Genomic DNA, 12,356 nt, shown 5'->3' on the forward strand with positions numbered 1-12,356 from the left:
TTTATGCCAAGACTTCAAATCAAAGATAGGCATTAAGGTGAGGCACAACGTAAAGTTACTCCCAGAAACATCTTTGGCGTGTGATTTCATCTGCCCCCGATTATATTTTTTCGCTGTCATTAACCTGTTGAGTTTTCTCCTCATAACCAAAAGTAAGATGTTAAAGCACAACATGAAACAAATATATTCCAAACTCCTATTTAAACGCCGGCCAGAGGGAGGTCAGACCTCCAGAGTTCACCTTGCAGTCGGCAAACATCTTCTGACATCATCCCGGATACTCTAGGGGTCTCTCCGAGGCAGGGCGGGAAGAGAAAAACCACACGGCGGATCCGAGGTGTGAGAGGAAGAGTAGCGCCGGGGCCCCCACACCCTGGACTCTGCCACACGACCGCGGGACCAAGACACAAACCGCGGAGAGACATGTCCACAAAACACAGTGCCCAGCAGACGCACCCTTCTTGTCAGGGCTGAAACCAACAGTCAGACGCAAGCACAGGAAGTCAACACGCACGAACATATAAAATGTGCAGCACGGTACACACAGGTGACTGCGAATAATACAGATCCGATGAACATTTAAGTGCTAACAGTAAGTTCGAGTTCCAAGATAAAAGTTACCGTCTTACTTAAATTAAAAAATTGCTGTATTAAAGCCATTTACGTTCTCCTACCGTCGAGAATGTAAAGAATGGGAATAGCGAGGAGATGGTCCTAATAAAATAGAAACATGCACCACAGCAAGGAGGGAGAAGAAAGGCTTATTTAAGGCCCTTAAAAGGACATGGTCAACCCCCCAGGCCTAAAATGTCCTGTTTGAATTAACATAGTGGTTTAATTAAAAACTAAGTAGAGAATTCTGCTTAATTTGATTTTCAATTCAAGCTCTGCATCCGCCCGTGGCTAGTGGCCAATTTCCGCGTCTCGGCACAATATGCAAGGGGCGGTTTTAAAATCGATTGCCCAGGGGAATCAATGGGAGTACAGCGGAGCCATATGCCGTTCGGGGACTCCACCAGACTTAGACATAGTAAAACAGCACCAGGAGGGTGGCCAAAGGAATAAAAAAGAAATTTAACTTAACCATATTTCAAGTTTGTCATGACTCGAATCACTCTGCTGAATCTACCAATTAGAAGCGTTTTCCAAGCCCTCTTCGATACCCCTTCGGAACGAGCTGCGTCCAGGATAACCAATGAGCACAGAGCTTTAGAGGATACGCACACACACAAAGGAATACACTTGCTAGCCAGCTGTGTCAAACATGCCAGTGACCGTCTGTGATGCGTTCGCTTCAGTGAGGCAGCAGTTACAGTCGGGACACAGGCAACAACACCGTGTAAAGAATGACAGGTCTCCACAGACGTTATGTAGAACGTGCACTAGGAAACTCCTATGATCTCATGTTACAGAAAGGCTTAATAACGAAGGGTTTAAACACACACTACACACATTGAAGGCTGAACTGTGCAATGCTAATAACCCTTGCAGTTTTCACGCAATTGATTTTTTTAAGTTTGTTTATTTATTTTGACGGGGGAGTGGCAGAGAGGGAGAGAGAAAACACAAAGCACGCTCTGCACTGTCAGCTCGGAGTCTGAGACGGGGCTCGATCTCATGAACCTCATGACATCACAACCTGAGGCCGAAATCAACAGCTAGTTGCCCAACTGACTGAGCCGCCCAGGTGCCCCACATGTAATTGATTGTAAACTGAAAAATACGAATCTTTAAAACAACACAATTACCTTAATTTTAAAGTTTCTAAACAATTCTAATAGAGTCTAGAATGCACCTTATCTTTAAGCAGGTCTGATTTTGCTTTAGTCCAGGCCATTTCAAAATGGGAAAAATAATCTGTAACCTTAAAACCACCCAAGATCATATGTAAATAATTAAGAGCTGACTGTACCATATTCCATAGAACATTTATTAGTGAAATGCATTAAGCTCTAGAATAATGGCAATAATGGCTAACATATCCTGGGTTATGTGTTTTACATGAATAGTCTCCCCTCATTTAATCCCTTAAATAATACAGTCAGGGAACCATCATTACTATACCCATTTTACAGAAAGAAACCCTGAGGCCTAGAGGAGAAAACCAGCTGAGACAATGAGCCCTAGGGCAAATCTAAATCTGCTCACTTTAGCCCTCTCACCTGCAATCTCTCTTCCACAGGCCCCTTCTCTTCGGTGCACAAAGAGGCGAATTATTCTGTCTCTTCCTCCCCCCAGGCTACACCCCATCTCCCTCCCTTCTCTAACAGCTCTAAAGACCAACTTCTTAATTTGGTTCCTACAACTCCCATTCATGATCCAACTCCCAAGTCAGACAAATGGTGCCCAACCATCCGAGCTCTGCCTCCTTGCCCTCCTTTCAAGCCTCTGCTGAGTTTGCTGGTCGTGCCGACTGTCCCCTACAGACATCCAGCACACCAGTCCCCGCTGAGATCACAAAACGGAGCTGGTGATCACGAGGGATTCTGAGAAGACTAACGTAGTCAAAGATGCACTTAGAAAAAAATATTCTTTTGAGTGTGTACAGGAGACCAGAAGTAAAAAACTGAGAGGAAAGAATGCTGTGCAATTGTAGGTGTGAAGTATCTTCAGTTACCTTCTTAATCCTTCCTCAAGCTGCTTCTCCCCTCTGACCTTAGTTTGTGAGAGGGAACAAGAGAACAGTGACATGTCACTGGGGTTTGTGTCCGTTTTTTCTAATTCTAGAGATAGTTGGTAATTCTGCTCCAATAACTTTAGCCACGACCCTCTTTGAGCCACGACCCTCTTTGAGGGAGGAAGATAATTTGGAGACAAGGGGTCTGTCCACACTACCCACTGTTTTTCAAAATAGCCTATGTAATGGACAACTAGAGTTTTATAGAAAGTATAAATTAGGTAAAGACATCAATAATGCCAAATATGAAAATGCATTCAACACTGAGCTTTACCAGTTGTTTTTGTACGTGGCAAGATTACACAGGAGACAGAGATGGGAACAAAGAACAATCTGCATATTTACAGCAACATCAACAGAGCGAGGTTAATGGCACGCGCCGCAACACTGTTACCAGAACGAGGCGCGTGACTGATTCAGTATGGTGACATCTCTACAAAACACAGCGCTCCCCATCGTGTGGTGCGTGTACTCCTTCCCTCAGTGACATATGTTTCAACTCTGACATGTGTATTTGTCTCCATACTTAAATAAAACAGAAGACGCGAACATCTTTTTCAAAATCCTTTGCCAACTCCCTGTCATCTGTAGCACAAAATGCAAACCAACTGGCAGAGAGAAGAACCGAGCCCTTCAGAACTGGACCCCAACGAGCTTCCGCGCACCCTGATCTCTCCCCAACTCTCCATTCTTGAGCTAAGTGTCCGCATTCCCTCAATTCAGTCACAGTGCGTGCCTCCGCTCAAGCCAGGGGCGCCACATTCCAGCAGCAGCCTGCTCGTCCGTCAAGACTCAGCTCAAGTGCGGGCTGACTCCTCTGGCCAAAAGCCTTCCCCAGTTCCCGAGGCGAATGGAGACCCCGCTCCTCTCGGCGCCTCCCCTTGCGGCTGGCGGTCTAAAAGTTCATGGGGCTGCATCTGTTTGTTTGCACCGTTTCTTCCTCCCTCTGTCTATCCCTTGGAGGCAGAAGCCCTGTCTTTTCAGTCCTGTCCCCAGCAAGGCCCTACAGTAGTAGCACAGTGACTACTGCTCAGTAGGTGCTGAGTAAAACTCTGCTGAATGAAGGAAAAGCCATCAAAAGCTTTGGATCTAAAATTATACAGAAAATGCTTTCTCAAGTGTCTCAATGACATCACTTCCTCTCGATGTTCATTCCTACCAGCCCTCTTCAACGTAATAGTTTACATTCCGTTCTGATTGCGGTACCTTTACTAAACACGAAATCAACTGTGACTTTGCAGCTTCAAACTATTAAAGTATGGAATAACATCCAGAAAGCAGAAAGGTGCATCCACGAAAATGACACTTTATCGCCTCTCAGTGACTCTTTCCTGGTACCCTTCAACACACAAACCTAAAAAGTGTGGCACTTAAGGTTTAAAATCAGAAGACTCGGGGCGCCTGGGTGGCTCAGTCGGTTAAGCGTTCGACTTCGGCTCAGGTCATGATCTCACGGTTCGTGAGTTCCAGCCCCGCGTCAGGCTCTGTGCTGACAGCTCAGAGCCTGGAGCCTGTTTCAGATTCTGTGTCTCCCTCTCTCTCTGCCCCTCCCCCGTTCATGCTCTGTCTCTGTCTCAAAAATAAATAAACATTAAAAAAATAAAATAAATAAAATAAAATCAGAAGACTCATCAAAATGTTAGACTAAACAGTTTCATTCCTAAGAAACTACAAAAAGTTATATGAAATAAAAAGTAATAAAAATTCAGTTTACGGCTTTCCTTGACAAATTCATTTAATTGGCGTTATAGTATTGTTCAACAACAAGATGCATAGGCATACTTCCACTTCATCTATCACAATACAAACAGAACTAACCACTTAAAAAGGCGTAATGTGTCTATAAATAAACTGTAACGCAAGAACTCACTTTTTTTTTTTTTTTAATTTTTTTTTTTTCAACGTTTATTTATTTTTTGGGACAGAGAGAGACAGAGCATGAACAGGGGAGGGGCAGAGAGAGAGGGAGACACAGAATCGGAAACAGGCTCCAGGCTCTGAGCCATCAGCCCAGAGCCTGATGCGGGGCTCGAACTCACGGACCGCGAGATCGTGACCTGGCTGAAGTCGGACGCTTAACCGACTGCGCCACCCAGGCGCCCCAGAACTCACTTTTACCAAGAAGTATTAACTATTTAAATCTTTGTATTGTATTCCAAATGTCTATAGCAAAGAACTCCACAAGCTATAAACAGAAATATCATTCTTTCCATTTTAAAATGTTATTTTCAAAGACAGCTGAAGTTATTACCACCGATACGGTCTCGACTGATTATTTAAGATGCAGTCTCTTGGGGCGCCTGGGGAGCTCAACTGGTCAAGCGTCTGACTCTTGATTTCAGCTCAGGTCATGATCTCACGGTTTTTGAGTTGAAGCCCTGTGTCAGGTTCTGTGCTGACAGTGCAGAGCCCGCTTGGGATTCTCTCTCTCCCCTCTCTTTCTGCCCCTCTCCTGCTTGCTCTCTCTCTCTCTCAAAATAAATGAATAAACTAAAAAAAAAAAAGATGCAAAGTCTCTTGTTTTGCTCTTTCGTAATCTCTCACATTCACTAAGATCAGTAACTCACAGTCTTGAGAATTTGACTATCTAAAGGAGCATGTTGGATTCTATAGCATGCTACTGTCTGAAAAAAACTGGAAGTGAAATAACTTTTACATCAAGACATGTTTTAAGATCTTAAGATTTCATGTCATTCCTTTTTATTTTTTTTTAATGTTTATTTATTTTTGACACAGAGAGAGAGAGAGAGAGAGAGAGAGAGAGAGAGCATGAAAGGGGGGAGGGACAGAGAGAGAGAGGGAGACACAGAATTCGAAGCAGGCTCAGGCTCTGAGCTGTCAGCACAGAGCCCGACGCGGGGCTCGAACTCACAGACCGCGAGATCATGACCTGAGCTGAAGTCGGACGCCCAACGGACTGAGCCCCCCAGGCGTCCCTTATGTCATTTTTAAACTAAATGAGAGCCTAAGAACAGCTATGTTGTCAGCTTTATTCCCTACAAACAAGTATTCTACCACGTTTGCACATACTATAAAAACATCCAAAAGTCAAAAGACAACTTCCTCCCTGTGGACACACAAGATCATTCAATATGCAATATTATTAATTCTATTGTTAGCATTATTAATATTAATAACACATTGCTATTATTACTAATTAAACTTTTTATATTTCAGTCAAATGGTTGTTCAAGCCCACTCTCACAAGTTTAACATGAATGACACATGCTTCTTAATTTGACAGATTTAATTCCATAACATGATTCACTTTACCTTTTTCAGGCCAGCAAAACCCTCTGATTCCAGGAAGAAAAAGGCAAAGGGCATCAGCACAAATAAACAGAGGTTGGAAAAGAGGGAAGCAAGATTCCACAGACCTATAAAGAGGGAACAAAAAAAAGAAAGATTAGAGACAGGCCTTCAAAAAAAAAAAATGACTACGCTAAATTATGATATTAGTCAAAGATGCATACTTTTTAATAAAAATAAACATCAACTTGGAGAGTAGCCTAACAAATCACCTACGCTTAGAGATGAGAAAATAATTTCATATTTAAAAACACTTTTTAATGTTTATTTTTTTGAGAGAGACACAGAACACAAGAGGGGGAGGGGCAAAGAGAGAAGGAGACACAGAATCCGAAGCAGGCTCCAGGCTCTGAGCTGTCAGCACAGAGCCCGACGTGGGGCTCCAACTCAACGAACTGCGATCATGACCTGAGCCCAAGTCCGATGCTTAACCGACTGAGCCACCCAGGAGCATCAATAAATTCATATTTAAAATTCGTGCAACTTTGTAACCTGTACCTATTAGGAGAAGCTAACACAGAAACTAGAAACATTCTTCCTTGTGTCCTAAACAAATTCACTAACGAGATGACAAATGCAGAGATCTAAGGATACAGTCTCTTCAGACACACTGGCACCTGAATATTTATAGGCACTAGTCTACACTGAACACTTAGTAAATGCCAGGTACTCTAGCAGACATTTTACATGCATAATATCATTTAAGTCAAGACTGATAAAAACCCTAAATTAATAACTAGCATTTGCGGAGCTCTTCTGTGCCAAGCACTATTTTAAGTGATCTACTGGGATTATACAAACTCACGTACCCCTCACAGCAGCACCCCGACAGGACAGAGGCAGAGGCTGGCTAGCTACCTTGGCAAGGTTGCAGAGCCTGCCCCTGGCAGAGCTAATTCCTGGGATTTTTAAAAACCACCACAACTCGGAAGTGTTAGTAAGCAATTCTAAGTGGGGAAGAAAATGTAAGAGAGGTAGGCAAGCTCCTATCACTGTTTTCTGTTTTGGCACATTCTGTACTCTTTTTTTTTTAAAGTTTATTTATTTATCTATTTTGAGAGAGAGACAGAGTGAGAGAGAGAGAGAGTAGGGGAGGGGCAGGGAGAGAGGGGGAGAGAGGATCCCAACTCGGGGCTCAATCTCATAACCCTGAGATCATGACCTGAGCTGAAATCAAGAGTCAGATGCTTAACCAACTGAACCACCAGGCGCCCCACATTCTGTATTCTTCTACAGTCACAATAAAAAGCTACTGAAACTATAATGAAAACAGATTTAGAAAAAGAGGACTTTAAGTCTGTCTTTGGGATTATATGTGGCCAAATATCTTACACCGTTATACATCTTTTTTAGGTAAAACACTCAAATTTAAAAGTGACTTTCAGGAGCACCTGGCTAGCTCAGTCAGTACAGCATGTGGCTCTTGATCTCAAGCTCGTGAGTTTGAGCCCCACGTTTGGTGAAGAGACTGCTTAAACAAATAAACTTAAAAAAATTTTTTTAACAAAATGGATTTTCAAAATAATGCCTATGGTATTTATAAAATCAAGAGTTAAATATAAAATTATGCTAAGTATAAACTCAATCTATTGCCTGAAACTCTAATTCAGTGCTCTTGAACATGGGCGACTGATGTTCTTTCAACGACCTCATTTAGAAGGCACTGTCCCAAGCACTAGCAACACAGTAATGAACAAAACACAAACCCTCTGTTTTCACCAAAATATGGTGTGGGCAGGGCGACTAGGGGGCTCAGGTCGGTGAAGCATCGACTCTTGATTTCAGCTCAGGTCAAGATCTCATGGTGCCTGAGATCAAGCCCCCCACATTAGGCTCTGTGCTGGCATCACGGAACCTGCTTAAGATTCTCTCTCTTCTCTCTCTTTCCCTCTCCCGCTTGTGCTCCCACACATGCTCACTCTCTCTCAATTTAAATAATCTTTAAAAAAATATATATGGTATAGACAGTCTTTTCAGTCTCAGCCATTCTAACAGGTGCACAGCAATGACGTGAACATCTTTATGAACTTATCTGTCATCCATTTCTATCTTCTTTGGTGAAAGTGTCTCTTCAAGTCTGTTGCTTACTGTTTCATTAGATTGTTTGTTTGCTTACTATTGAGTTTGGCAAGCTCTTTATATACTCTGAATACAAGTCCTCTATCAGGCATATAATTTGCCGATATTTTAACCCCATCTGTAGATTGTCTTTTCACCCTTTTAAACAAGTATCTTTCAAAGAACAAAATTTCCTTTGACAAAGTCCAATTTATCAACTTTTTCTTTTACAGACCATGCTTTAGACAAGAAATGATGGTCTATCCCAGTCTCATAAAGACTTCCTCCTATGTTTCTTTCTACAGGGGTTACAGTTTTAAGATTTACATTTAGACCTACGATCCCTTTGAATCACTTTTTGTATATGGTGCCAGGTATGGACTGAAGTTCAGTTTTTGTCTATGATTATCCAATTGCTCCAACACCATTTGTAGAAAAGATTACCCTTTTTCCACCAAATCGCCTTTGCACCTTCGTTGGAAGTAAATTGACAATATACGTGTAGATATATTCCTGGATCCTCTATTTCATCAAGTCGATCTATTTATTGTTATGGTGATACCACACCATCTTGATTAATACGGCCTTAAAATAGTCTTCCAGTTGGGTAGTAAGTCTTCCAATTTTGTTATCTTTCAAAGTTGTTTTGGCTATCGTAAGTCCCTTGAATTCCCATCTGAATTTCAGATCAGGTTTTCAATTTCTACCCCCAAAACAGTGGGGGCAGGGGGAGGGGGGAGGGCTGCTACGATTCTGAATGAGATTGCATTGAATCTACAGACCAATATGGGGAGAAGTGACATCTTAAACATTGTCTTCTGCTCAATGAACATGATATATCTCTCCATTTATTGTGGTATTCTTTAAGTTTTGTCAGCAGAGTTTTAATAGTGTATAGTATATAGGTCTCACACATCCCTAAATATATCATATTTCTGATGCTACTGTATACAAATGGCACTTGTTTTTTTTAACCAATTTCCAATTATTCATGGTTAGTACATATATAGAAATGCAACTGAGTTTTGTGTATTTATCATGTATCCTGCAACACTGTAAACTCATTGATTCTAATAGCTTTTTAATAATATATTCCATCACAATTTCTATATAGACAACCATCTCATCTGTTAATACAGCTTCACTTTTTCCTTTCCAACATCAATGTCCTTTATTTTCTAAAAATCACCAGAATTCAGAATACTGAATAGAAGTGGTGAGAGGGGATATCCTTGCCTTGTTTCTATTCTCAGGGAAACACATTCAGTTTACTACTAAGCATGATGTTATCTGTAGGGTTTTTACAGATGCTCTTTACTAGGATGAAGAAATTCCCTTTCATGCCTAGTTTTTTTTATCAAAAATGGATGCTGAATTTTGCTCTTCTGCATGTACTGTGGTGACTTTTCTTTTTTAGCGTTGGAATATGGTAAATTACATTGATTTTTCAAGTCATGATGTATTATCCTTTTCATGTATCGTCACATTTGAGTTACTAAATTTTGTTTAGAATTTATGCATCTGCGTGCATGAGGGATACTGGTCTGTAGTTTTCTTTTCATGTAATGTCTGTCTGGTTTTGGAATCAGGGTAATGCTGGGCACAATGAATTAGTAAGTACTCCCTCAGTTTCAATTTTCTGAAAGAGTGTGTAGAACTGGTATTGCTTCTTCCTCAAATATTTGGTAGAAGTGACAGTTAAGTCTTCTTGGCCTAGAATTTTATTTGTGAGAATGTTTGTAACATTTCTACAATGTCTGAGGGACTTTAGTAATTTCTGCCTTTCAAATTTTTCCATTTCTCTAAGGGGTTGTATTGGCATAAGGTGTTTACAATGTGCACTAATAACCCTTTTAATACCTGTAGAATCCATAGTGATGTCATCCCTCTCATTCTTGATATTGGTAATTGGTGTCTTTTTTTTGTTGTTCACCACTCTGGCTGCAGCTTTTATCAATTTAATTGATCTTCTCACTTTCTCTACTTTCCATTTCATTGATTTCTACTCTTATCTTTTTTTTTTTTTACTTCCAATCTTCTTAATTTGGGATTCATTTCCTCTTCCTGGTTTCTTAAGGTGGAAATTGTGGGCACTGATTTGAGACCTTTTTTCTTTTCTGTTTCAGGCATTTTAGTACTATAAATTTTCATATGTTTTAAATGTTTATTAGTTCAAAGTACTTTCAAATTTCCCTTTCGATTTCTTCTTTGACCTACTAGTTATTTAGTTATCAAATAATTGAGGGATTGTCTATGTTTCTGTTCCTGGTTTCCCATTTAATTTCACAGTCATTAGAGAACATATTTTGTATGACTTAAATTCTTCTAAAAGTACTGAGACTAAATAGGCAAAGAATATGGGCTCTCCTGATAAATGTGCCTAGGGTACTTGAAAATAATGTATATTCTACTACTGTTGGGCAGAGAGTTCTATAAATGCAAAATTAGTTAGGCCAAATTAAGAGTGTTATTCAAATTTTCCATCTTGTTAATTTTTTCCTAATTTGTTCTATCGATTATTAAAAAGAGAGTAGAGGGGCGCCTAAGTGGCTCAGTCGGTTGAGCGTCCGACTTCAGCTCAGGTTATGATCTCGCGGTCCGTGAGTTCGAGCCCCGCGTCGGGCTCTGGGCTGATGGCTCGGAGCCTGGAGCCTGCTTCCGATTCTGTGTCTCCCTCTCTCTCTGCCCCTCCCCCGTTCATGCTCTGTCTCTCTCTGTCTCAACAATAAATAAACGTAAAAAAAAAAAAATTTAAAAAGAGAGTAGCAATAAATCTGAATAATACTATGATTTTGACTATTAATCCTTTCATTTCTGTAAGCTTTTCCTTCATGCATTTAATAGCTACTTATTAGGTAGATAAATGTTTATTATGTTTTGATAAATGAACTCCCTCATCATGATGAAATTATCTTATTTATGCCTAGCAAAATCGATACCTTTTTCTAATAATAATGTGACTATTCCACCTTTCTTTTTATTACAATTAGGACGGTATACCTTTTTTCTCCTATTGCTCCAAGCCTATTCATGCCTTTATATTAAAATGGGTTTTCTGTAGGCAGCACATACTTGAGTCTTTCCTTTTTATTCATTCTGACAATTTCTGCCTTTTTCTTAGATTTATTTATGTTTATTTATTTTTAAGTAGTCTTTACACCCAATGTGGGACTCAAATTCACAACCTTATTTATTTATTTATTTGTTTGTTTATTTTTAAGTAATCTCTACACCCAATGTGGGACTCAAACTCACAACCCTAAAATCAAGAGTCGCATGCCCTTCCAGCTGAGCCAACCAGGCACTCCCAGTCTCTGCCCTTTAATTGGAGTGTTTAGACCATTAATGTTTACTGATATGGTCAGGTTTAAGTCTATCAGTTTGCTCTTTGTTTTCCATTTGTCCCATTTATCTTCCCTTTTTCTTCTTTTCCTGCGTGCCTTTGGATTAACTTTTTATGATTCCATTCTTTCTTACAGTTGCTTACAACTCTCTTTGTTGAGCTATTTTAGGGTTATTTGCAGGTTTATCACATACACCTTACCTCATCACAATCTGCTTTCAAGTGATACACTACTTCATGTACAGAATAACCTTAAAAACAGTGTATTTCCATTTCTTTCCTTCTTCCTTTGTGCTATTGTTGTCATGCATTTTACCTGTGCAGATTATAAAATCACAATACATTACTATTTTTTAAACAGCCAATTATCTTTTTAAAAGACTTATATAATAAAAAGGGGCACTTGAATGGCTCAGTCAGTTGAGCATCCAACTGTAGCTCAGGTCACGATCTCACGGTTCATGAGTTCAAGCCCCACATCAGGCTCACTGATGTCAGCCCGTGAGCACAGAGCCCACTTCAGATTCTCTGTTGCTGTCTCTCTCGGTCCCTCCCCCGTTTACACTCTCTCTCAAAAACTAAATAACACATTTTTTTAAGACGTATAATAAAGAAAAACTTTTATATTTTACAACTGCCACTTCTAAAGTGCTCTTCATTCTGCTTTGTAGATTGAGATGTCTATCTCCTACCGATTTGCTTCTGCCTATAGGACTTCCCTTATTTTTTGTAGTATAGGTCTGCTGATGAATTTTTACCTTTTGTGTATCTGACACTGTCTTTACTTTGCCTTTGTTTTAGAAAAATATCTTCACTAGATTGAGAACTAAGTTAGTAGGCTTTTTTTCAGTGAAGATGCTCCACTGTCATCTGGCTTGCATTATTTCTTCCAAGAGATAAGCTGATTCTTATCATTGTTCCTCTGTACTTTCTATGTCTTCCTTTCTGAATGCTTTTAAGATTTTCTCT

General features: G+C 40.2%; 1 protein-coding gene across 5 annotated transcripts in view; it reads right to left on the reverse strand.

The window, feature by feature from the left end:
• LMBR1 (limb development membrane protein 1) overlaps positions 1-12,356 on the reverse strand; it is a 150,727-nt gene that overhangs the window by 81,505 nt on the left and 56,866 nt on the right. For 4 of the 5 annotated variants that reach the window (XM_047835397.1, XM_047835387.1, XM_047835415.1 and 1 more), the window contains one exon: positions 5,951-6,054. In XM_047835397.1, coding sequence (XP_047691353.1) covers positions 5,951-6,054 — 104 coding nt within the window. Of the gene's footprint in view, positions 1-5,950; positions 6,055-11,588; positions 11,664-12,356 lie in introns of those variants that run through there. The other variant, XM_047835424.1, reaches the window with a different exon arrangement.

The sequence above is a fragment of the Prionailurus viverrinus genome, chromosome A2, assembly GCF_022837055.1.
Source record: "Prionailurus viverrinus isolate Anna chromosome A2, UM_Priviv_1.0, whole genome shotgun sequence".
NCBI lineage: Eukaryota > Metazoa > Chordata > Mammalia > Carnivora > Felidae > Prionailurus > Prionailurus viverrinus.